General features: G+C 35.3%; 1 protein-coding gene across 2 annotated transcripts in view; it reads left to right on the forward strand.

The window, feature by feature from the left end:
* Positions 1–26,782, forward strand: part of TOP2B (DNA topoisomerase II beta) — a 77,690-nt gene that overhangs the window by 22,532 nt on the left and 28,376 nt on the right. For both annotated transcript variants that reach the window (XM_026101163.2, XM_026101164.2), the window contains exons 2-11: positions 80–253; positions 6,732–6,822; positions 9,324–9,387; positions 10,457–10,602; positions 11,616–11,713; positions 13,061–13,273; positions 13,355–13,528; positions 21,322–21,423; positions 21,529–21,666; positions 23,316–23,454. In XM_026101163.2, the coding sequence (XP_025956948.1) occupies positions 80–253; positions 6,732–6,822; positions 9,324–9,387; positions 10,457–10,602; positions 11,616–11,713; positions 13,061–13,273; positions 13,355–13,528; positions 21,322–21,423; positions 21,529–21,666; positions 23,316–23,454 (1,339 nt within the window). The remainder of the gene's footprint in view (positions 1–79; positions 254–6,731; positions 6,823–9,323; positions 9,388–10,456; positions 10,603–11,615; positions 11,714–13,060; positions 13,274–13,354; positions 13,529–21,321; positions 21,424–21,528; positions 21,667–23,315; positions 23,455–26,782) is intronic.

The following is a 26,782-nucleotide window of genomic DNA, read 5'->3' on the forward strand; positions in this document are numbered from 1 at the left end:
GTCAGCATTTGTTTATATCTTGAAGGAGTGACAGATTGAATGAGTCAGGTTGATTGTTGGTGTGGTTTTTTTTTTTTAGACTTTATTTGATAATCAGATCAATGCTTCAAAAAAGGAAGAATCTGAAAGTATAAGTAAGAATGATACTTCAAAGAAGATGTCTGTTGAGAGAGTTTACCAGAAAAAGACTCAGCTTGAACACATCCTCCTCCGTCCAGACACTTACATTGGGTCGGTTGAACCCTTAACTCAGGTAAGTTTTGTTAAGTATACAGTTTTAATAGTGTTTGTTGTTCTAATGAGGAAATTACTGTTCTGGTTAATAAATACACAAATCTGTACTTTTGTGAATACTCTAAATTATCATTCTAAAAGCTGTGGTAGTGTGTGTGTGTGTGTGGAACAGATTTTTTAAAACAGTGGATGGTTCACTTGAAAAAAAAATGCTGAGAATTTTCTGAAGTTGAATCAAAACAAGAGCACATGCACACCTACATTTATATGTATTATATAAGATATATTATATATATTAATATATATATTTATAAATATTTATATGTTTACAAATATGCACATACACACACACACACATACATGCACACACAAATATATAAACAAAGATGCATACAGATTTGTAAGTAGCAATTGCTGTAGGTCCAGAAATGTTTTGAATCCATTTATCTAGAGCGAGAACAGAAAATGTAAGCCTCCTGCTGGCCCTTTTTTCAGCTGTTTTAGTCATGTTGCAAATTGTTTTGAACTTCAGTATCTACAGTCTTGGAGTCTACTTTGAAGCAGAAAGTAATGGATTTTCATTATGGAAGTCTCTGTAGGTTCAGCTGTGATTTTTGCCAAACCTCTGCTTCTCTTCTCCTCATATGAGAGCAGCAATCAGATTGGAAGGGGAACTTTACTGAAATAAGTCAATCTGGGGAGACCCAAACCAACAATAGCAGATTTTACCCCCTTTCTGTGGGTGATGATAGTCTAGGTTGGCCATGTAACAGCTGTCTCCTAAGCAAACAGTTGCAGTTTTAGAATTAATTTCAGCCTGTGTAAACTTCTCCTGACTGAGTATTTCAGAAACCAGGCTCCTACTACCTTGCATGCTCCTCCGAAGCTGCATGCAGACTGCTGGAGCATTGAAATCTTTCCATGGAGGAGAAAATCATATGTATTTCAACTCCTTACATTGTCATACTGGTAGATTCTTTTCCAGAATGCCTTTGCTTCTAGGCATTACATTCATGTATACTTACATACTTTCCAGTTTCTAGCTGATATATTCTTTGGAACATGAAGAAAAGGGTTAGAAAGAGGAATATTCAAAGGTTTTGCTTTTCTCTGACTTATCATTATAAAGGAACCTGTTACTTAAATAGGTTGTTAACTTAGAAGAACAGCTTTTTTTCAACTGGGAAATACTGTCTATAGTTCTGATCCATGAAAAAATTTTCAGAATGTCTCTGTAAAAGATTAAACTGAGTATTTATAGAGGATCTTGAACCATTCAGGCCTCCAGAGACTTTCCCAAGATTAAAGGCACCTAACTCTTGCTGTATTCAGTGTTAAAAGAAAGATAAGCTCTACAAAGAGAAGAGAGCAGTTTTCCCTTTGTGTCCAGAAAGGTGCAGCCTGTTGTTGTTGGAGGTTCCACTACAAATGTAAAGATGGTAGAGCTTCCAGCTTTGGCAGTCATTTTGGTTTTGGAGGCTCCCATTGTGTTATTAAAAAAAAAAAAAAAATGAACAAGTGTGTTTCACTGAAAATAGTTCTTGGTGCCTAAAATGTAGCTTGTTTTCTTCCAGGATCCATAGAAAAGATATAGGCATGAAGTGACTTGGCTTAGAACAGTATTAAATAAGGCTCCCAGCTTAACAAAGAATAAAAGTTCTTTTTAATATTTCAAATTTGTTTATTTTTATTATGGTAGCCTCTCTGAAATGAAGACCCTATTGTAGCAGGCACTGTACAAACACACCCTCAGAAATGCCCCTTATCTCAGGTCTCTTAAGTAGACAAGGTAAACAAAAGGGCACAGGGGGAAATAGACAAGGCAAAGTTATTTGAGTTCATGTACAAGGTCAGAGGCAGAAGCAGATCTCTCGAGTCTTGGTCCAGCTACATCCACAGGTATCTGTTGTTCCTCTTTTCTTCATGGAAGTTGAATTACCTCTAACACTGGAAAGTTTTGATAGTTGGGAGTGGGTAAGGAAGAAGGAAGGATGATTCCCAAGGATATAAAATTATCTGAAAGATTAAGTCAGAGTGCCTTCATTAAAACTGTAGGATTCCAGGCCTTATGTACTCTTGATAAAAAAAGCTGTCTCTCTAATTTAGTCCATTTGCATCTAGAATAAAAAAAATCTTGAGAACATATGAAAAAATTCAGAATCCTCATACAGCTATTTTTCACCTTTGTGCACAGCACTGTATGTGACAACAACAGCTTCCTGTCAGCTATTTCATGACTACCATCCTGACTTTGCAAAATATGATTCTGATTTTTCCATCTACCTAGAAATGGGGAAGGGAGGGAGGGTGTTTGTACTAATATCAGAAAAATCTGTGAAAGCTGCCTTCTGTCCATTCAGCACCAAAGGTCACAGGAAGAAATTGTAAGCCCTATTTGCATAATTCTAATTATCAGTCTTCCCTTCCACTGCATCTAGGAGATACTGTATAAATGCTTTATACTGGAGCTAGGAGACATTACCTAAATACAGATTAAAAAGATGATCTTTCATTAGAATCATTCTATTTTAGGAATCTTTGCTTGGGAGGAGGGCTGAAATTTTTTTTTTTGATGTTGCACTGATGTCAGTGTAGATAGCAGTCAACATTTCTGCGATTGAGTAAAAAGTTATTGTTTCAAACAGATTAATAGTTGGTATTGCAAAGATACTGTATGAAAAGAAGCAGTTCAGGTGTTCTTTTATTATTGGACTTTGGGACTTTCCCAAGAGCTTGCCAAATATGTTGGTCTTTGTATACCTATGGACAGTCTGGATTCCTATTCTCTGAAGCTTTCTATGTTGTTCCAGCATATGCAAACCATGCAGCCTTTCAGAAGCTGAATTAGAAGCAGTCTTGCGAAAGCTTGATAGTTCAGCCAGTGGGAATGATGGCAGCCAATGCAAACATTTCTAGATAAGTAGCAAATTTTAATATTACAAATAGCCATAAGCTATTTGACTCTAAAGATACAGTAGGTTGGCTGAAATTTAGTGTTCTGTTGGCTGTTCTGTTGAAATAGTCAGTCACGGATAGTCCTGTATTTGAACATATGTAGTAATATTTCAGCAGCCATATGTACACCACCAGGGATTCATACATACTTCACATATATAAAAGTTTTGTTTACTTCATGGCTGAAAAGACACCCTTCAATGGAAGCTCTCTCTCGTGAGGAGTTCCAGCATAGGATGATATATTTTTGATAAAAAGAAACCTGAAATGATAAAGTATGAGAATATCAGCTAAGATGAAGTCTTCTAATTGGATCTGTTCACATTTTTTAAAAAATGTTTTGTTTAACAAAGTGTAATCTGGGATTTGGACTTCTGGCTGTGTAGCAGTTCCTTGAATATACAGATTCCTGCTACTAGTGCTGATTCTAAAAATAATATAGAAACCGGTTCTGGGAAAAAAACTTATCCTGAAGGTTCTGAACTGGTTGTGTGAACTCTGATTTTCAGGAATGATATTGCCGTACTTTTGGCCCCCGATGTCTTTACCATTGTTACTGAATTTGTTGTTTCAAGACCTACTCCTGCATCAGGTCCGCAAAGATATTTGGTGGTGGAATGAAGGAAACTAACTAGTTGACTTGAAATAAATAGCTTATGGTCTCTTAATATAAATGGAAGTGATTTAGAAAAAAAAGATAACCATGCCCTATTACTGTAATGCATTTGAAGATGAGTTTGGATGAAACTTAACACTCTCCCCTGCCCCGGTAGTAGCATTGTTGTTCATTGAACTACTACAACAGGCACCTGCTTTTATTAAAAAGGGGTAATGTTATAGGTATGCTGGACTCAGAGGCTGTTCTGAGATCTGAGTCCCTTTGTTGCTAAGCATTGTAAAGTATACAGATAGGGAAGTTTTGTCTCCTTCTAAAGATGTAAAAAGCTAAAGTGTGAACAGATGAGAGGGACAAAAAGAAAAGGATGAAACATACAAGCAATTATGCTCAATAAAAGTCATGCTTATTAGGGCTGAAGTTTTGTTTTTAAGGTCACAATAGGGTTGTTAAATAGGATTAAAAGAGTGTTCAAGATGGCAAAGGGAAAATGAAAGAGGAGAGAAGGTTGCCAAAGAGCTAAAGCTGGAAGTGAGTCTTTATTTAGTGACATGGCTTAAGAATTGTGCCTTGAAATGACAGCCTATTTAACTCCTTATTGCCAACCAGAAGATTAATCCAGTAGAAAACAAAATTCTTTTTGCTGTTTTTTGTGAGCTGAATGGACTCATCAGTCAAGGGATTAGATGAGCAGCAGAACCACTCCCCTGAGACAGGGGAGAGCGCAAGCTAGACGTGGGGGACGTGAGAGGGAAAGCAACCAGCCCTTCCAGCTGTTAGAGATTGCTTATCCTCCTCACTGAACTCCATTCTCTGAACAAGCTAGTGAAAGAGGAGAGAAAGGCTGTTGAAGAATTATGAAGACAAGTTTCATAATCTTTTGCTTCTGATATTTCTAAATTGGCGGGATTGGACATGGAAACAACTTACAGTCAGGTCCTGAGATGAGCTCTGAATCCTTAGTAACTAGTACGGGATGAGAAACACAGAGTTACGTTTTTGGTGCATCTCTTAATTTTATTGACAGGATTCCGCTCAGGTAGAATCTTCTTCTGTATTCTTGAGAGGTGCTTTCTCCCAGTGTCAGTGGTTGAATGAAGTGAACCCTGAGAAACCATATTTGACTGTTCAGTTAATTTTGTTTTGTCTGATACATTTTAAAAACTGAAATTTTCATCAAATTCTTTTGTGTGGTACGACAAAAATTATTTCCTTCCCTTGGGTGTCTCCTGTGAGAGATCTTAACATTTATTCCCAAAATAAATACCAATTGTGAAAGTGGGAGAGGGAACATTGGCGAGCGTGTTTTATTTCCTACAACTTCTTCTGGTTTCTGATTCTGACATTGCCTTTTATTGTAGTATGAATAATAAAGTAGTGGACAGATAGGGCAATCAGGATATGTCTCACTGCTTATTCTGCAGTTAATTGTTTGTATTTGCATTTCTATGTATAGACTGCAGCTAGTTTCTGCATGGGATACAAGTGAATTAAATCAGCATTAAGTATACTTTAATACTGTGGAAGCATCTGGAATAATGTATCTACTAGATAAATCTGAATCCTTGACTTACTAGTTTGGTTATCTCTATCAGTTCCATGGAAAAGGAAGAATCATAGTAGTGGTATCCTGTATGAAAGCTAGGGGAAGAAGTTGAGGTCAAGACAGAAACATTGTTTTTCTGAGATCTTTAGTTCTGTGATCTTACAGTCAGATGGCTGAATTCCCGTATAACCGTTTGCTGTGAAAAATATAGCTGGAGACTAACATCAAAGGAAAAGAGCAGGAAATAAGTCTGAATAAGAAATTAAGATAAAAGCTAGATACCGCATCTAGATATTTGTATTACTATTTTGCTCAGCACTAGACACTATGGTTGGGATAAATTATTACAATTCAGGACAGACCTTCATGGCTAATAAAGAGATTCCTGTGGAACACATGGGTTTGCTACCAATGTCCATTTTATCACTAACTAGAATTACTTGTTATGTTAATGAAACCTAAAATCTACACCATTTTACATAAATATAAGATTAGCAGTTTTTCAGTGTGTATATTTAGCACATGTATTTATTGAAATGATCTACGGGATTTAGATTTCTGTTTTGTTATTTTTCATATTGATGTTGATGTGTTTTCACATAGAAATTTGATTTTATACAAGACTGAAAATCATGCTAAATTCCTTGTTGTTGGTAATCCTTTGAAAACCAGAATGTTTTATTGGATTGCATCTATTGGGATTAACCAAAAAAAGTTTTGATTTATCTGTGCCATAGCAGGTGGCAGTAAGGTGCAGTTCATAATATGCATAGAGAACAGGTATCAATAAGAAGAGTTTGTGTAGCGCGTTTTTGTATCATAGCTATCAGAAAAACAAGAAAGACATGTAAGTTGCCTTTGTGTCATCCAAATTCTGTATTAGATCCCAGTTTATTGTTTAGGGGTTGTATCATAAGCCAGGAACCTTGTAGCACTGTTTTTCTTGCAGTCCTTGTGCTTCCTGCTTCTAGTTTTAGTTGAGGATGGTTTCTATAGGGAAAGTTCTAATCTGGTTGCTAAATGACAATGTTCTTAGGGGAGGGAAGACTGTCCTTATAACTGAAATTGTAAGGGGAGATGTGAATGTGAAAGTATCTGTAACAGTTCAAGAGAATCTAGGCATCACTTAAAAAGCAGATAAAATGATGCAGGAAGAGTTACAAATCCTGAATATATATTAATAGAAGCATTTACTGTTCTTCCTTTTTGGAAAGGTTGGCTAGTTACCTTTGTATCAGCTAAAATTAGTGGTAGAGGGATGAAGTTAAAAATCTTAATTCTGCTTACTGAAGTGTTAAGTATTCCAAGTTACAGAAGTATACACATTTCCTTCTTGAGACCAAAACAATAAATATTTTTATTTATTTTGTTTACATGTAGTTAATGTGGGTTTATGATGAAGATGTAGGAATGAATTGCAGAGAAGTTACCTTTGTCCCAGGCTTATACAAGATCTTTGATGAAATCCTTGGTAAGTATTTTAAGTATTTCTAACAATAACATTGTTGCAGAGTTATGGATTGCACATTATTCTGGAAGCTCTCAAAGCACATTAGTGTGTTTTTAGGTTTAAATCACAGACTTGGAGATCCACTAAAATGCAGTGCACTAAAAATTGTGTGTGTGCCAGCACTGTAGAACAGTATAGAAGAAGGAAGAGTGTGTTCAGTTTAACCTGCAGGAAAGTGTAAGAAATTGTTATTAAACATCCAAATTAGATTGTTCTTTATTGTCAACATTGTTATGAGATTTTTAATTTGCAGAGTCGATCAGTACCTCAGTTTTAAGTCACGTTTGAAAGAAAGCCGTTCTATCAGTGGTTGTCTAATAAGATGGAGGAGAAGGTGTCCAAGTGTTGACTTAGATCATCATCGTTTCATGAATCATTAAAACTACTTCTTTCAGGACAGAATGATAGAGGTTGTGATAGTGATTGTTACACAGATCATTTCTAGACTTCAGACAGTTGTAAAATAAACAAGTGTCATACTGCCATTTAAAAGCCTAGTCACAAAGGCACAAACAAATGTTTTTTTAGAATATTCTGTCTTAAGTACCTGAGTTACTGTAGCTTGCTAGCTTATGATATTCTCTTGGTGACAAGCACATACTGAAGGCTAACCAGCACTAATAACTTATGAGCAGTGTGCTGTCTGCTTTACTCATATGTTGGTTTAATTGACATTAATTCTTAGGCTAATGAATTTTCATGATCTTATGCTGTAAGGACTGGCAGGATGACATTCTGAACTGAATTATAGTCTATTGAGGTCAATGGAAATTTTGTCATGACCTTCAGTGGGTTCAGAACAGATCCATACCTCTAAAACTGTGCTTTACAGCATTGCTTTCTTAGAGACAGTAAAGAGTACATCTTTATTATCAAGTCAAGTGGAAGAGAAGGAGTTTTTTTTTGCTTGTTGGTAAATTTGAGAAATCTTTCATCACTTCTTTTTTGTGTGCTGTCTCATAGAATTTAAAGGCTTTTCACAGGAGGGAGTCGCTTCCTTTTTGTCCCATTCAAAAGGAAGATCACTGTCATATCATTATCATAGTTCTGTATGGCTGATTGCTTCTTTATGTAGCACTGGCAAGTGCTCCACAGAGTGTGGTTTGAGAACTTGAGGCCAGTGTAATAACATTATGAAAAGTGGAAAGTATAGTTGTGCATGCTTTTTAATGAAACTGCACTTAATGGTTTTAGCAAAAACATCTTGAAATATCCGGTCTTCAGTTGAGATCCTTTTCATTGAATATTAAGATATTTTAAGATACTAAGATACAGGTATTAAGATATTTTATCCTGACTGAATTTCTCTTCATGTCCGTTAGTGGTTTGAGGGGTTATTTTGATCTATTTTGTGGGTGATGAGACAAATGCTGAAAATGATTATAAAGTGTTTTCATAGTTAATGGCTGTAATCACATTTCTCATTTCTATTTTTGGTAATTAATATACATGTGACTACAGTTTAATTAAATTCTTATCAAAGATTAAATTCTACTTATCCTGCCTTTGATCGTAAATTGTGTAAAGTATGAGTAGTTATGAGTCTCACAGGCTTCTTAGAGAGAAGTTCTCCTGCAGTCAAAAAACTTAAGTGATGCAACTTCTTCAGGATTGGGTTTCACTGGCAAAATGATGAGTAAACAGGTGTAGTGATGCAGAGTTTCCTATTTTTTTTTTTAATGTATAGGTATATGTGTACATATCTATGGTCTTTTCAGAGTAGGATGGATTTCCATTAAGGTACTGTTTCACTCCTACTGTGTTTAAATGCATACAAGGAAGCAGTCATTTACTATAAAAATAATTTGTTCCATCTAAAGCATTTCAGAATAGGACTATTCTAAGACAAAAATTGATAAATTTTGACAGTGCTGGCATAAATAATCTATTACCAGTTAAAATTAGCAAAACCAGCTCTTTGATGTGTGTGGGTACAGTGCCTACATCAATAGGGTTCTGGATTTGGTGCTACTATAATATGAATTATAAGTAGTAATGATAATTGCAGCCAGTAAGAGCTGATAAATTCAAACTTTTCCTTAGCTGTAGAAATATACTATTCCAACATGAACCAGAAAATAGTATTTTATAGGGGGCAAAAGTGTAATACGTGTATTAGATATCCAAAGGAATGCAGTGCAGAGTAACAGAAGAATGAAGTTTTTAATATGTTAAGAAGAGTTATGGAAACAGGCTTAAAAAATATGCTTCTATGTTTATTTCTAACATAGTATAACTGCTAGAAATATAATCAGTAGTCAGAAGGAGGTTAAAAAACATCTTCTTGCAGGTTATATTTACTGACTTCACTAACAAGATAGTGAATATACATAAAGCAACCTGATTAAAAAACACCATGACCATTGTAACTTGTGGGGGAATATGTATATAATCAGTTTTACAGATCAAGAAATTAATTTTTGCTCCTAGAAAGTGTTCAATTGTGTTACTTTGTTTCATAGTAAATGCTGCTGACAATAAGCAGAGGGACAAGAATATGACCTGTATTAAAATATCCATTGATCCGTAAGTAAAAGCGTGTTTTAGTTTGCGTTCTCTGCCAGGGCTATTGTAGTTTAGATTTTTATAAAAGATTTTAGTAAATGAAATTGGATTTTTTAGAATGAAATAATCTGTTTGGAACTGTTTCCATTGACTTCATATTTTGAGAGGAAAAAATTAATTGAAATGGTTACAGTCATTACTACCATTTTGAATTTATAATAATTTGTTTTCCTAAAGCACTTATTTTATACTGATTAAATAATTGAATAAAACCCTAGAACCTGAAGATTTTAAAATTCATGATGAGATGAAAACTTGGCTATATAACTGTATCCAGCCAGATTATGCATAAATCATAAGTATCGACCCTTAATTCTATAACATAACTGTGTACCTCTTGAGCTTCTACATTAATTCCTTTAGCATCAGGATGAAGTTATGTTTGAACTAGTCAGATATAACACACTGAAACAGCAGTTTGCAAATATCTCATTACCACTGTTTTTCCAAACTGAATCCTTGAATAAGAGTTAGTTCCTAATAGGAAATACTATAGTTAAAGAGATGGTGATTGGGTGCCATAGTAGTGCACTTTCAGTGAAATGTTACTGAATAATAAATGTTTTGAAGAGGAATTTTGGCATTGATGCATAAAAGGAGTTACAATGAATATAATAAATAGGAAATGACCATTCTAAACAGATTATAGCTTGGCTGTGTCTCAGTGGACTTCCATGAAACTTACAAAAGCTACTTCTCTAACTTAAGAATAATACAATAGTATAACTAAACTTCAGGATTTGGCAGCAGATCATGTTGATAGTGAAAGCTCTTCAAACATAGATTTTTGGAAGTTGTTTCTATGGTATGAAATATTGTCATACATGGGCAATTATACTACTTCTTATAAGACATCTAATAAGCAAAAACAAGAGTTGTTTTGATAATTAAAATTTGTAGAACTACATATATAGTAAGAGTGCAATCTTTTATCGTAGTGTATGCCATTATTTAAACCTGTAAAATGTATGCAGGAGTCTATTTTCAAGAATACAATAGTTGGCCTAATGCCTTTCTTTGCTAATTTCAGGGAATCAAACATTATCAGTATATGGAATAATGGGAAAGGTATACCAGTTGTCGAACACAAAGTAGAAAAAGTGTATGTTCCTGCTTTAATCTTTGGGCAGCTGCTAACATCCAGCAACTATGACGATGATGAGAAAAAAGTTACAGGCAAGACTATTTATCAGATTTTGTTCATTCACTTAACCGGTTGTTTGTTTTGCAGTATACTTTCTCTTTCTACTTTTTCTACTCTTTTTTGTAATGGATAATCACTTAGTCACCATTTCCAAAGTTCTATGTTAGGGCAAAATGACTGTGAGAAAAAACCTTGTTTTGTTTCTTTTTTGTTTAATGGCATTGTTTAGAGAGAACTTTATATTTGCATCTCTAATGTCATGTCAGGATTCATTATTTACTATCCCTAAAAGTTCCATGGTAATTATACCGTCTGCAAGCATTAAAAAGTTTACGCTGTCAAAAGTGGAGGAAAAATTATTTTAATAGATTAGTCTATGATTTATTTACCCTAAAGACAGAGTAGCCCTGATTTAGATCATGAATGAAAGTTTGTTCTGTTTTATGCTAGCCCATATATTTTTTCCACCAAATGACCACTTCAAAATTTCCTTTTAGGACACACAGGAATGAATTGATTTTATTTTAAGATGAATGTAGTATATTAAAATTCCTTTTGAATTCCTTGAGAAGTAAATTAGAGTATGATTTCAGTCAATTAATATGATGTAACTGTGAGTTGGTGCCAAGAAGGGGTGACTTAACTTCCTTCTCTCTGAACTTCTGGTCCCTCCATTATCTTCTGTTAGAGCTAGCAAGTGTGTGGTCACTGAGTGAATTGGATCTGTTCATGTATTCGTTTTCCACTGTATGAGGGCATTGATGTTGCTTGCTTTGCAGCACAGGAGTGCTGGATCTCAGCATAAGGGAGCAATGGGAGCATCCTGGCCAGGGTTGGGGAGGAGCAAACTGCTCATCTTCAAGGCAGAAACAGTTGCCCCAGATCAGCCAGTAGTGTGAAACTGTACCTCTGGCATCCTTTCATAGCTATTGACACATGGCTCCAATTTTGTCTTATATAGGACCATTTTACTTCATTTTGATATTTTCTATATATGGAGAATATAATTTCTGCTTCAAAAACTTACTGTATGTTGTTTTTCTAGGTGGCCGTAATGGCTATGGCGCAAAACTTTGTAACATATTCAGTACAAAGTTTACAGTTGAAACTGCTTGCAAAGAATACAGACACAGCTTTAAGCAGGTATAGAAATTGTATCAACTTTTTCATTTTCTTTGCTGTAATTATAAGCTTAAAATTGAACACATTTTCAATATTTCATGAAATGAATCATTTAGCATTCAAATGTAAAGGGTGTGTAGGGTATGCAGGCTAGATTAATTCTGTAAAATTGGTACTTGTACATGTTGGAATTTGGGGATTTTCTTTTAAGTAATTAACATTTTTCTAACATTTTTCTTGAGAGTGTTAAGTGACTAAAAATGAAAATAAAAATGCTGTTGAAACTAAGGTATATTTGTGTGGAAATGAATGTAAAAATTGAATATATATTATTTAACCATTTTGTAATTGCTCAGTTATTTATTTGTCAGAAAATTGTACTACTTTTAGCTGTGCAAACAATTATCTAGATAGTTTTGTATAGAGTTATGAAAAAGGGTTTTTTGTGTGTGTTTTTTGTGACTCTATAGAATTTTGAAGGACTTCGGTAGGGTGTTAATTACCAAAGTTCCTCAACTTTGGAATCTTTCACAGTTGGTGGCTTCATTCTCTTTTTTCTAGACAAATAATCCATTTCCAGTTATGCTGTCATAGCACTGACATAAACAGTATATGTTCGTAGTTTACCTGGCTTTCTAAGAATTTAGTATTTTCTGCTAAATGCTAAAAAGCAAATTAAATACTGGCTTAAATGCACACTTTGAAAATGACATACTTTAAAACTTATCAAAACCCATGAAATATTACATACTTTCAAAAACTGAGAAAATTTAATGCAACTGAACCTTGAAGTCTGCTGTAAGAGAACGTGAATCAGCCTTCTGCTTGGTCTCTTAAACGTGCCTGCATTGTTAAACAGAGAACAATGTTAAGACCCCGAGTAAGTCTCAGCAAGTTGGTTTGTCAGCAAGTGTGCTTTTATATTCTGCGCAACTGCAAAGATGCTGTTTCAGGGACTACTGAATCTCTGAACTCTGGGTGCTGGGATTCAAGCCTTCTGAAGAAGAGTATATTAGTTTGAAAGTATTAAATTGAAAGGCAATAAAGATTGTTTAGCTAGCTCACTTGTACCCAGTTTAGTCAATTCTGTACTGGGCTCTATTTGCATTGCAAACACATCCACCAGTATAATGATACCCATATATTTACAGAAACCACAGATCTGCTGTCACCAAAGCTTGTGCAGATTGTGGTAATGAAATTAATTTTATGCATCACATTTTACCAGAGGAAACTTCTAAGAGAAATCTGCAAACTTTCTGTTGTGTAGCTGTTGCTATCTTAGCATAGCTGGAAGATGGGACAGAGGAGGAGGATAACAAGTATTTTATTGTAAACTTAATGTCTAAAATGTTTTTGTTTCCAAAGACTTGGATGAACAATATGATGAAGACTTCTGAACCCAAGATTAAGCATTTTGATGGTGATGACTACACATGCATTACATTCCAGCCAGATCTATCTAAATTTAAAATGGAAAAACTTGACAAGGATATTGTGGCCCTCATGACAAGAAGAGCATATGATTTGGCTGGGTCATGCAAAGGAGTCAAAGTTATGTTGAATGGGAAGAAATTACCTGTAAGAGCCTCATTTAAAATATTTTAAGTAGACCCAGTATCTAATGGGAAGAATAGTAATTGCTTATCTGTATTACTACAGGTAAATGGATTTCGCAGTTACGTAGATCTTTACGTAAAGGACAAACTGGATGAAACTGGAGTTGCACTCAAAGTTATTCATGAAGTTGTGAATGAACGATGGGATGTGTGCCTCACTTTAAGTGAAAAAGGGTTTCAGCAAATCAGCTTTGTAAATAGTATAGCTACCACAAAGGTGAGTAGTTATATCTATATTAAATGGTAAGAACTGTGAAGGATAAAAATGTATGCTAAAGTTATGCCTAGTCAGATATTTGATAAAAATAAATCTGGCTTCTATAAATAAATAGATGAGGTAATCCTTTGCATGAGAAGATCTGTTAGAGCAATTATGTGCAATCAAAATACATTCATGGCAGTCTTGTATTTCTGTAGTTTTAAAACACTAGCAATCATTATCAATGATGCCAATGTCTTATGTGGGCAGACGTGGTACTGAGTAAAGATAAAATGAATGGAACTGAAGTTTAGTCAAAATATTGTATTCTGTCCTTTTCAACACAAATTGTAATAAAATAACTGAAATTAAGGTAAAAATTATGTATGGAAATGCTTAAAGTTAGTAGCAAGTTTTGGTTGGGAAAAATTGCTTTTGATATTCATGAAAAATGTTTTCCCATTTATTGCTTTATGATGTATAAAACTGGCCTGAAATGCTGAGATTATTTTTCTTTTATACCCTTTTCTGCTTTAGGGGTCTAGGTATTCTCTATACCTTTTAGTAACTACAGAAGCAGTGAAATATTATCATTACAAATCTTCAGTTATGATCAAGAAGCAATTTGTTCTACATACTGAAATACAAACTTCATGCTTCTCAGATGCTGGGGCTGTTTGACACCAAGACAATCATCTGAAACCCATTAGCACAGCTCTCATTTATGCCAGTTTGGTATGGCCCAAGGAAGAAGTTTAGGTATCTAAGGTCCACCATTGTGAAAGAATGTCTCTGTCATTTCTGCTCTTCATAAATTATGCAGGATGAGTGATGTAACAACGGTTAAGCAATATTTGCTCCAGTTTCCAGTGATTGGTGGGCTGTTTCTAGGGAATCTTAACCATGAGTTTCCCTGAAAGATTAGAAAGATAAGAATTTGTAATCAGACACTCAAAAATTTCTTGCTCATATCTCTTCTAGAAGAGTCAAACAGAAGAAAATTCCAACAAGGGTACAAATGTTTCATAAGCATGAATAGTTACACTAAGTGAGGTCCCTAGTCTAGATAGAGGTCCAGAATATCAGTGTTAACCTAGGTGGTAGATGAAGTTTAGCTAGTGTTTGGTGGTACCTGATTGTTGCCACATAATTTCCTCCAGTGTCATTTTCAATGTAGCTGAAACAGAGTTCAGTGATAGGGGAGATGGTTTATTTTGGTGTAAAATATTTACTTTTTAAATGTACATTTCAATTAAATGCTTATCTGGTACTCGTGAAAACTAGGGAAAGCAAACAACATATCTGCTAATTCTAAGGTTAAACATTTGTTTTACTTCAGGCCTCTTTATGCAGCATAAAGGAGAAAAATAGCATGACTTTAAAAGATGTTTAAAATATCTTTATGAAGAAGCTGGCAATGCAGATAAACTTAATAACGTTTGATATCAGGTTATGAAAATATATTTGAAAAAATGAATACTTACTGACTCCTAAGTAAATATTTTGCATACACTTACTCAAAGGATTTTGAATTTGACTCCTTTGGATCAATTTTCATCCATCATGCAGTTACACATGCCTTGTTATCATATATTCTTTAAGAAAATTCATAGAAAAAATACTGTGTATTCTTCAAAGGTAAGTGTTGTAATTTCTAGTTTTTCCCACTCTCCCAATCCATGCCTTATGTGTGTGACTGGATGTGGAATGTTCGGGGCCGGTGAACCACCTCACCAGCAATTGATGTGCAACTACCCACTGATGAGACATAATGGCTAGTAACTAACTGCGTCAACTGCCTGTTCCCTTATCTGCTAACAGGTGAGGAGCTCATTTCAGCTGTTTTTTGGTTGTATATCACTGTTTGCTGAAAGCTTTTCATTTCTGTTTCTGGATGAATTTCACCCAGCCGTAACTTCCCTTCCACCTTTTTTTAAACTTGCTTTAAATTCAAACAAGTTTTTTAAGTTGATGGGATTTTTTTTAGGGGTGGGTAGAAGGTCAGGCAGTATTTTGAGGCACAACTCCCTTTTTTTTTTTCTTGTAAATTTGTTACTGTGTCACTAATGATCAGGTCCCTGTGTGTTCACAGTTTTGCAATGATAGGCTGCCGCAGAATTCACTTCCAGAATCTAAGAATGCATTTGAAAGAATGTTTCTAGCTATTATGGTTGCGCAGATAACCTTTTAGTGTTACATGCATATAAACTGATTAAACAATGTCTTTCTGAGTTCTCAGTTTCAAATAGTACCTGTAGTAGAAATTGTAGTAGAAACTTTGACATCAGTCCAATGATATTCTTAATATTGCAGCACTGCTAGCTATAACATTACCAATCATTTTAGCAGAAACATTCAACTACTGTGAATGCAGTGGCATATATTAGGCTTGAGTACAGGGCAGTCAACCTGTTAAAATTTGTGGGAGTTCAGCAAGAAATTCAGGGCAATTCCAGAACTTGATATTTGCAAGTTTATTCTAATAAAATAAATATAATAGAAAACTAATTTGAAAGAAAATATAATGATTGTATTTATATAGCTAATTCAAGAAAAACTCCAATTTTATAATTAGCGTGTGAATTTCAGTTTGCCATATGAACTGTTTATCTGTCCTTAGAATTTAAATGTGGCATACCTCAAAATTAATTGTTGGCTGTTGATGACAATATTAATATAGTGTATATAGGAGCCGGTCTAAGCTTCTCTTTTAAGACTTTAGTTGTTACCATTTCATGGTAACGTCCTTGCATCTTGAAGTTTGCAAAATTGGGGTTCAATCATAATGGTTGCCTTTTGGGACAAGAAGTTTATGCAGCTGTAGTGCTCTTTTTCGTAAGGCAGTATCCTAATAATTATGGACAGCCTTTTAGGTTTAGAGGACATTTTTCTTTTTCTGTCTTGTATTAAATGTACTGACAGTTGGGGCAGTTATAGGCTGTTATGCTTCGATAGTGGGTAAATGTGCCACCTACTGGTGAGATGGTTGAAAGGTTCCCAACTTTGAGCTCTGAACATCCCTCACTCAATGCTACACACTAAGAATGGACACAAGAATGAGGAGCTGTTGTAATTAATACCTTCTAAGAACAAGAATTACGGGTAAGTAGCTGATTTTCTGATATGTCAGCTGTTTGAGCAAAACATTTGAAGTGCTAAAGCTAGACTTTTCTAATCCAGTTGTAAATACAAAAACTATACTGAAAAAAGAGAGATTGATGCAGGCTTAAGTTTCTATTGATGTGGTGAGTAAAAATAATGCATTTAAAAATTGCCATTCAAATGTGAAATGTTTTTGAAATACAAGTGATTTATTTGATATTTGCCAGTAGTAGTTTGTTTCTACCGTTTTGAAACAAATTTATTTTCTTTAAAGAGCCAGGATTCAACTTGCACTTGAAATCTCTTGATGTTGAAACAGTGTTGTCTGTATATGAATAAAAATTGTTTGATTGTTTTAAGAAGAAATGTCATGAAAAAAACCTTAGTAAAATGTATGGTGCTTCTAACTCATACTGGTGGTTTGTGTTGCTGTTTATTTTATGGCTCTAGCAACTGACAGCATATATCGTTTATTTGAAGCATAAATACCAGTTTAGTAATAGTTACCATCTTAAGCTATTTTTTACCTCTTCTCTCTTTTTTCTTTTCAACTCTTTCTACATGAAGTCAAGAACACAGTTACTATCTCCTGTCAATTCAGCCACTTTACATCTCCTTCAGTCTTTTCAGATGTTTACTGTCTCTTAAAATATAAATTCCTGGCTTTTGTTTTTTGCTTGCTAGTTGTTGTTCATACTTTCCCTCTATCTTCTTGGCTGCTTCCTTTTCTCAGTTTTTGTTTTTCATTTCTTTCTTCTTATCCTGTACTTCCTCATATTCATCCTCTTTTTCTTCAGGTCTGTTTTTAAAGCAGCTCTAAAGAAGGAATTTTTTATTTGTTACTTCATGATTAATGTCTCCATGGAAGGGTTTCCTTTATTTTATCTGTCATAACGTCAATTAGTCTGAACAGAAGCCATTATTTAATCTGTATTTCTGTAGACAGTAATTGATATTAAACAAAGGTGATCTTCTGGGGTAAAATCATGAGCATTGAGTTAGGTATGTTTTATTTGTATAGAGAGGGTACACCTGCATCAATGCATTGCTAGTTGTAAGATAATAGATTTTAGTCAAAGCATTATGAACTTGCTATAATGGCCACTAGAATTTACCATTTTATCATTATTCATACTTCTTTGTCTAAGAATTTAAAATAAGACAGTAGAATGAATCAAAAATTTAAATGTAGCTTTTGTTTCCCCTCCTGTCCTTTATTTCATTTATAGACATGGTTTTACATACCTATTTTTAACTCCTTTGTTAAATATTTTTTTCCAAGAAGGGGAGAAGAGGTTTCCATTTGTGTAGGCTTGTAATTACAGTATGTTTGATTAATGATGGAATTTTGGAGAAGCAACATGAGGTGTCTAGGCTCTTTTAGCTTTTTTTGATAGTCTCTTTTGCAGAGTGGAATATATGACTGTTCCAAAATCATCGTTTCCAAAACTCATTGTGATTGTGGCTTTAATATTTCTGCCATAGGCCAACAGCTGAAAAATAAAGCAAGCTGGTTAGAAAACAGTAACTGTTTGTTGAATATGCTTTCGTAGTACTAATGTGACCGGGGTCTCCTCCTTTTGTACAGAAGTAGTTTTGTTTATATACAAGGAGGCATAGAAAACCTCAGCACATTGTCAACCACCAGTGCAGCTGGAGGAAGTCACTCCAGTTGCCAAAGAGTTATAGTCCTACAGACTTTAAAATGATCTCGATTATCATCACTTCTCTATTCCCATTTTTTAATTGTTGAAGATTTTTTCACCCAAGTGCTTTGCCTGCTAAAGTAGAGCTGAATTTAAAACCTGACTTTTAAAGATGACTAATTTTACACTTTGAATTTACCAGTTAAAACTGGAACTTCTTCTTCTGCCCACTTAATCAGTAAGCAAACTTCAAATAGCTGTTTCAAAGAGGTTTGTCTTCTATCGCCTGTCTTTCAAGGTGTCTCGCACTGTATATTTATTTAAATCAGTTTCTGCAATACCCCAAAGAAGATTTTCTAAACTACTTACAAATGTTGAGATTTACCTGTCTTATTTACTTATCTGACGGTGATATGTCTTCCTTTTATTGTAGAAATTTGAAGAAAAAGCCAAGGATACCAGTCCCCCTTACTTCACTGTATGAAAATTAAAATTGCTGCATGAGTTTTCATTTGTGATTCTTGATGAATCAGCAAAAACAGGTGTTATTTTGTACCCCATATTCTGTATTTTAACATGGGAAGGTTAAAAAAGAGAGGGCTTGATAATGCTGCAGAAAACAAAGAAAAGGCAAAGAAAGTTAACCTGGGCAAGAATACAGGCATACTTCTCCATTACCCATTCTGCACCTTATTTCAGTGGAAGACTTTTCTGCCTTTCCAGGGCTTTTCAATGTTTCTTTTAATCTGAATAGTTTTTGTTCAAAGGAAATTGTATGAACACACTAGTTTTTGTATGCTTAAAGAGATTTGAAGTTTTGCCCTCAAAGTCAAACGTCACTGAGAGAACTTGCCTCATGATGAAACTTGGTCTGTCTCTCAAGATTCTAGTTAAATGCTTAGCGCTTTGAAGCACTCCCATGCAATCTGTTTGTGGCTGTTTCTGTTCATCAGCTTTATGTCTCCTGTTAATGTCTTTCTGGTCACCTGTTAATGTCTTTCTGGACATTTGCATAAGATTCTTCTGCCCTTCTAACAGAGTTTCAGCTCATTCAGTATCTCAGTGTCTTCTCTACTGGTGGTGGTCAGTCTGTTTGGTTCAGTTAAGTTGCCATGTATGCCAACTCTGAAGTGTGCTTGGAAAGAATCCTTATTCTGAGCATTTCAGCAGAATATTTCTTGTCATGGCAACAGATTTCTTTTTGGAGAGGCTGTAAAACTTGACTGAGAGCTCCGATCTCTATATAAAGGAGACACAGTTTTTCTGTGGAAAAGCAAGTACTGGTCAGATTATTTTTTCTCTCCAGATGCCCCTTCAAATATTCATCTTCTTGTATAAATAATGGGGAACCTCTGCCTCCCGATATATTGTACTTGCAAGAAGAGAAGTTCATCTGGAAAGACAGCAAAATACATCCTAAACTCATCTATGTTAGGTGGTTTTTGTAATATTGTTTTCCTCTTACTATCTTTTTTAATAACTAAGGCTGTAGTTCCATCATCAGCTGGGCATCAAAAGGGGAAGATCCTATTTTTCTCTCTTCTCTGTTCTCTTTGTCCGCATGCAGTGTCTGGCTTAGGTTTTTGTTACATTAATGAACTGAATTGGTTTATGGTAAAATATGACAGCTAGCACCAAGTTATTCAGGTGTGAGTGGGACCTCCCTCTTTCATCATCATCAGAGAGCCATATCCTGAGCAAAATCAGTCACTGCAGATGGCTCCTTTCATATATTTTTTCCCAGTTGCCTTTGTTTCAGATTTCAGATATCCAGAGCTTTAAGACCATTTATATTTTTGACATCAAAATGCCATCTTTCCTAAGAAAGCTTGCTATTTATCCTGTAAGGGAAATTGTGTCACCATGGACTTGTAAATATTTAAACGCATTTATCACCGTTGGTTTAGGCAGATAACCTAGTCACTGTTCCGTAGAATTAAAGACCTGCAGGGTGCATACCTGAAAATACTAGTTGTTCTTCCTAATCTGTACTATTTTTAGTTATGATTAATAATCATGACTGTATCAATGGGCTCTAATTCCTTTTCACAGAAAGCAATTACTTCTTAGCCTATGACATGGATCTTTCTAAAATGACTTTGCCACACTTCTGTAGGATTTTCTATGTGTTATTTATTAATGTTAGTTGATATTATTCAATAATTGTATTATGGGAATGATTTCTGGGTCCTATGAAATACAGATTAGCTTTGTTAGCTTAAGTAATGGACAGTTTTTCTGTGATTGTTTCTTTGGCTGATATAAATTTATGCTGTTTTAATCTTTATTAGTGGTTCTGATTCAAACTACTTCTGAATTTTAAAACATATCCTGTAATTGTTAGATTTCCTTTCCGCATATAAATCAGTAGTCAGAGGATGTAGTAGATCTTTTTTTTTCCAAAGAGCTTGTGTGAAATGTCTTTATTTTTCCAACCAATTTCATCTCAAAATTATTTGTCTTCTAGCAGTATGTTATGGGCTTTTTAATGACTGGTTTAAGGTCTAATTCGAAGGAGAACTGTAGATAGAGAAGGTGATAGAAGCTTTGGCACAACTTCTGTAGATGCCTGAATTTCGGGGGCAGTGGTGTTGTGACATAATTGTACCTGTTCAAATGCCTAGTGCCTCCGTATTCAGGCTGAACTTTATCAATGGCATAAACACTGTTTAAACATTGAAAACATTGGCACTGGCAGCCACATGGAGTTGCAAGTATCATGCTAGTGCTTCAGAGTCATTAGGAGATCTGCAATGCACGTTGTTAAGGGTATGCATCCTGCTACAAGCTGCAAGCTGTTACATTTGTGGTCCATCACTACACGTTGAATGAAAAGTCCCTTGCTTGTTCTGTTCCCTGTCAATCTATCATCCTCAACTGTGTGAAGACTGAGTTACATAAAAGAGAAACTTGAAAACAAATTTTCCTTCTGTTATGTTACAACTTTATGTCCATGGATTGCTAAACTTAAGTGTGACTACAGGAGTTTTGGTAATACAGTTAAAAGGTATTAGGAATTTCAATGTCTTTGTTCTATTTTTTTCTCTCTCTTCCCTCGTTAAGGGTGGTAGGCACGTTGACTACGTGGTGGATCAGGTTGTGGGCAAACTGATAGAAGTGGTGAAAAAGAAGAATAAAGCTGGAGTTTCAGTGAAACCATTTCAGGCAAGTAACTTGATAAATACAAAAACACTGAAAAACATGGAGATAGTAATTTTCTTTCCTTTTTTTATTCATTGTTATGTAAATTGGTTTCTATGTTTTCAACAGGTGAAGAATCATATATGGGTTTTTGTTAACTGCTTGATTGAAAACCCATCTTTTGATTCCCAAACAAAGGAAAACATGACATTACAGCCTAAAAGTTTTGGGTCCAAGTGCCAGCTATCTGAGAAATTTTTTAAAGCAGTAAGTAAAGCATAATAATTTTTTTCTGTGAAGCAGGAACTGACATACTGGATGAAGTATACATATGTTATGACATATAGCAGAAGATTAAATGATGTATTTATGGTACCCTAATGACATCAGCATACTATAAAGATGGTGTGGAGGAACTTCCATTAATTCTCTGGCCTTAATGATGGAGGCAATGACTGTATTTTGACTGTTGCCCTGGATTTAGAAGCAAGTTTCACCTGAATAGCTCATTTACTGCAGAAGCTGGTGAAATGGATTTGGCTGTTACAATCTAAACATAGACCTTGACCAATTTTTGTGTTAAAATATTTTTTCTGACTTGAGAATATTATTTTATCTACTTTATTCTTTGATAGCAGTCTTATTCTCTTTCCCTGAAACAGATGCTGTTTCAGGGGAACATGTCACATTTATGTTTTCTTTCCAGTAATCAAGGCAATGCAAAATTGGGGATGTGGTATTCAGAATGATTATTATTCTCAGACAACAGATTTAGAAAATAAAAAGGGTTTTTGGCTATCAGTGGGCTAAGAATTCCTACTTTAATAAGTTAAGTGTATTACTACCAATACATGGTAGAGACTTTTCCTATACTACACTCTTATAAAAGGAAGGAAAAATAGAATCCTTGCAGGAGAATGGTGTAACTGCTTATACTCTTGTCATCAAAGCTTAATTCGCTGTATAGTATTCTTTTCCTCTAATTTTGTGTTACCAGCAGCATTCTTGTAGAATTTATGGGAAAAAATAACACAATCCTGGATTCATTCTCCAGATTTTGTTTTATATATATATATATATATATATATATATATATATATATATATATATATTCTATTTCTGTCACTATGTTTGATTTAGTGTTTCTAATATTCCCAGAAGTGAACATTTATCTTCAGAGGTATTTAATATGCAGTGGAATCTGTAGCCAGTGAATGTCGTATTGTGAGGAAATAATGAAAAACCAAAGTTGACGTTATTTTGCTCCAGCTGTATTTTTGTTTGGTGTGAAATCAAATCTAAAGCTAGTTTATGTGTAGAAAATATGCTATGTGCTATTTTTGCTGCAGTTGTGTTTCTTAAAAATGCTATCAATTTCTCCAGTGGTTGTGGTAATAGTTGATATAGAGCCTTATTTTAATTTGCTTTTAGGGATCTGTCAACCATTTTTGGTTATTTCCAAAGAAACTTTAAAATGGGCATGAGTATCCCAACATAAAGTTCCTTTTTGCTGCCGGAGTCCAGGATGCAGTTGCTTAGTACTTAAAATGTCTCTGGCAAATCAACCACACAGCATAAGACAACCTTTTATTAAGCCTTTGTCTCTTTCCCTTCTTCTTTCCCACCAATTTAATAGGTAGGAGAAGAAGATGGGGGGGTGCGGAGAAATAAGAACACTTTCCAATAAATACAGGGGGGGAAAAGAAGCTAAATGTGTGTTGTGTTTTAGTTTTGTGTGTGTAAGGTGCTAGACAATAACGTGTGTGTTGATTGTTTGATCTTTTATATTTTGAACTTCCTAAAATTTAGAGGGTTTTGAGAACCACTGTTTGATCAATAACTTAAAATGGAGAGGTAAGAATCTACAGTGTGAAGCTTTACTTTTCTCATCCACAATTCTGATCTATTGTTTTTAGGCCTCTAACTGTGGTATCATAGAGAGTATTTTGAACTGGGTCAAATTTAAAGCACAGACTCAGCTGAACAAAAAATGTTCGTCAGTGAAACACAGTAAAATCAAAGGCATTCCGAAACTGGATGATGCTAATGATGCTGGTAAGAGCACTTAACTTTTAATGTGTGTTTAATGTTTTGATGATTGTTATATCATTTTTGATGCTCTAAATATGCAGTACATCAGTTCTTTAAACAGAACTGTGATTATTAAGAACTATGCTGTTTAGACTGACTCATTTTAACCTCACTACATTTCTCATCTGTATGTATATTTTTAATTAATTCTGATACTAGAATTAAAGCGTGATGAAGAGTTTGATGTTAGGAATACCATACTCTTTAGGGTAAAGAATTAATATAGCTGAACGAAAGCAGGAGTTTAGTTCTATACTTAAAGAGCATGTGTTTTCTAATTGTTGTTTCGTCTTAAATAGTTTTATCAATATTCTATTTTAGAGGTGACTCCTCTTCTTGACATTTCTAATATAAAGAGACCAGAGTCTTTATAGAGTCACAAACTATAACAAATAGATTGTGTAGTGTACTGACCTGAGGGAATGGTTCATGAGACTTTAAATGCCATTATGTTCCTGTTGGGGGTTTCAGGGAGAACTGGCAATTCCTACTGGCTTGCCTCCTACCACAACCAGGAATTGGGATCAGCCAGCAATCTTTGTGCCAACAGCACTGGAATGGGAGTTGCCATTGAATTATTTGAGGGGCACTGGTGTTTTCATTCCAGAAATAAGTGGTTTCCAGTAGACTGAGATTTAGGAAGGAATGATTCCTTTCAGATATTTACTTCAAGGAGAAAATCACCTGCAGTGTTTTTCTATATTCAGAGGCCGCCTTCAATTTTTAGAATTCTTGGAGTGAGATTATTTTAAATCAGAGAATGACTTATTGCAGAGAAGAATCTGGAGAGAAAAATGGGTGTGGGGGGGGTGTTTTTGTTTGTTTGCTTGAGCTCCAAGTTTCACAGGATTCAATTCAGATATGACTTACCCAGTGTGAAATACTCATGACCTAACCAGGTAGGATGCAGTCTGTTTCTCTCAGATGACTAGCTGGGTCAGAGTTTACTCTTTATGCCTATTTTCCACCTCTGTTCTTCTCTGATTGTTCTCCCTTTCTTTCTGATTTGCTGGGCTTGGGTTATAGGGTTTTTTAATTGCGTTTTCTTTGATATTTTGTTATTTTTCCTTCAGATGTAATATTTTGTGGCAAAAGATGTTAGTTATGCCTTGTCTGATTTGTATTCTGCTTGTGATATCTGTATTCCTTAGTCAGACGGATGTTCCTGGTTTTTCTTACCTGGGAAAAGATCATATATGTGGGAAATGCTGCATTTTCAAGGACATCAAGCCTAGTGCTTGTAGATAGCGTAATGAATGACTTCAGATATACTTTCTTTGAAGACATTTTAGTTCTGCTTTGAAGGCCAGGCTTCAGAATCACTTCTCATTCAGGTTCTCTCAATGAGGGGTGAAGGGAAGGAATAACCTCTAACAGGGGAGCTACTAAAAGATCAAACTGCCATTTACTTTGAAACTGCCTGAACTAAGAAGACATCTGGAGATTGATTTGGACTCAGTGCTGAAGCTAACTTTTCTGCAGTACTTGGGTCCCTATTACCCAGATGTTCCTTCACTGTCTTGTGGTTCTTACATGGGGAGCAGGAACTGTGCATCTCCTAAGGAGGCTTACGCAAGTATTGGTTCATTTAAGATCTGGAATGTACTAGATGTCTCGCACTGAAGGCAGTTCACATTCAGGGTGGGCAGATAGGGAGGCAGATAGGCATTCAGTTTCTGTATATGATGTGTTATCAGATTCACACTTGGCCTAACTTTTGGAAGTGTTACATATACTGGCAGAGATGTTTTAGATTGGAGAATTACAAGTAATATATTTAGTAAAAAGTTTTTCAGTTCTTTCTTTTTAAAGACTGAAGGTACGATATGAATCACGTGTTTGTTCTTGAACATCAGCAGAAAGTTTTGGTTCTTCCTCAGAAGAACTAAGCTGGTCCTATAGTCAGGGTCCCTGACCTCAATGAAAAACTGCTTTCATTGAGAAAAGTAAGGCAGAAGGTGATATGGATGATTGACTCCTTCAGTGTGGCTAAGAGAGTGTTTGTTCCAGGATTTGCTCTGCTCTTGAGAACTTGTCTCGAGGAACATCAGTTGGTGATTACACCTGATTATGAACACCTTTTATTTCTCTCAGAATAGAGAGTGTCTGTTCTCACACCTGAGGAAAGACCTCCTTTTCAGTAGGAAGGAACCCACCAGGCATATGTGTGTAGTCATTGTAGTATATACTGTGTGCTTCCTCAGCCTCATCTCCTCATCCAAAAAGATGTCCCTTCCATGAAATCTGGATTATCTTTCTGACAACAGGCTTCTATTAGTTCTCTGAAAGTTCATCAAGAAGTCATTTTTGTCCTTCACCTTCCTGTAGAGGAATACTTCTGTGTTTCCTCAACCTTCTGTACTTGGTTGCTTAAGAGCTTAAAGTGGAGAGTTCTTGAATAAGAATCTGGTCACTGGACACAAGAAGTCAAGAAGCTAGCTCTAACTTCCTTTTAGCTCAGTCCATTACGTGCACTTCTCTACCTTTTTATGAAGACAGCCTTTCTAGTGGCCTCTGTCTTATATTGGAGGGAGTGAAAGATTCAGGCACTGACTGGCTGCTGACAAGATTGCCCTTGGTTTGCAGTCCATACTTTAGTTTGAGGTCCCTGAGTTTTGAGTCAGAACCTGTCTTGAACCTGCCTGTTTTTTTTCTCTTTAAACCTTGTGTCCAGGCTGAGGCTTCCATATCCATTGTGAATATCAAACAGGTGCTACCCTGATGATGAGACCCTTTAGAAAGACAGTTGGCTCAATATCATCATCTGTTAGTGTAGTCCATTAGTTTGTGTGGCAGAGTCAGGACATACTTTACTGAATGTAAACTGAAGACTGTCCTTGAGTACTCATGCAACTTTGGCCTCTCGGAGAAATATTTCCAAACTGATTTGCAAAAAAAGTTTGATCCACATCTTTGTCAACCACTTTGCCATTGCATTCTACAGGGTAGAATGTTTCTATCTTATTTGATATATTAGTGTTTCAGGACAAGCAACTATTTGTAAGGATCCCAGGAATTATACCTTCATAAGCATCCCAAATTAGATGAGGGAATGAAAATGACCGTAGCTGATAATAGCAGGTGCCAGTAGTTGTTAATGTGGTATGTGTCAAGTGGTGCAGTGCAGCTGGGAGAGATTAGCGTCTGGCCACAAACCCTTCTGGCTATAATTCTTCCTGTGATTTTTAGATACCTTTTCCACTTGAAGAGTGAATTTGTAGCTGAGACCGAGCATCCACCAGTTTTTTGGGCACCAGATACTACTGAATTTTGGTGTCAATAATGATTAATA

Source organism: Dromaius novaehollandiae, chromosome 2 (genome assembly GCF_036370855.1).
Source record: "Dromaius novaehollandiae isolate bDroNov1 chromosome 2, bDroNov1.hap1, whole genome shotgun sequence".
Lineage (NCBI taxonomy): Eukaryota > Metazoa > Chordata > Aves > Casuariiformes > Dromaiidae > Dromaius > Dromaius novaehollandiae.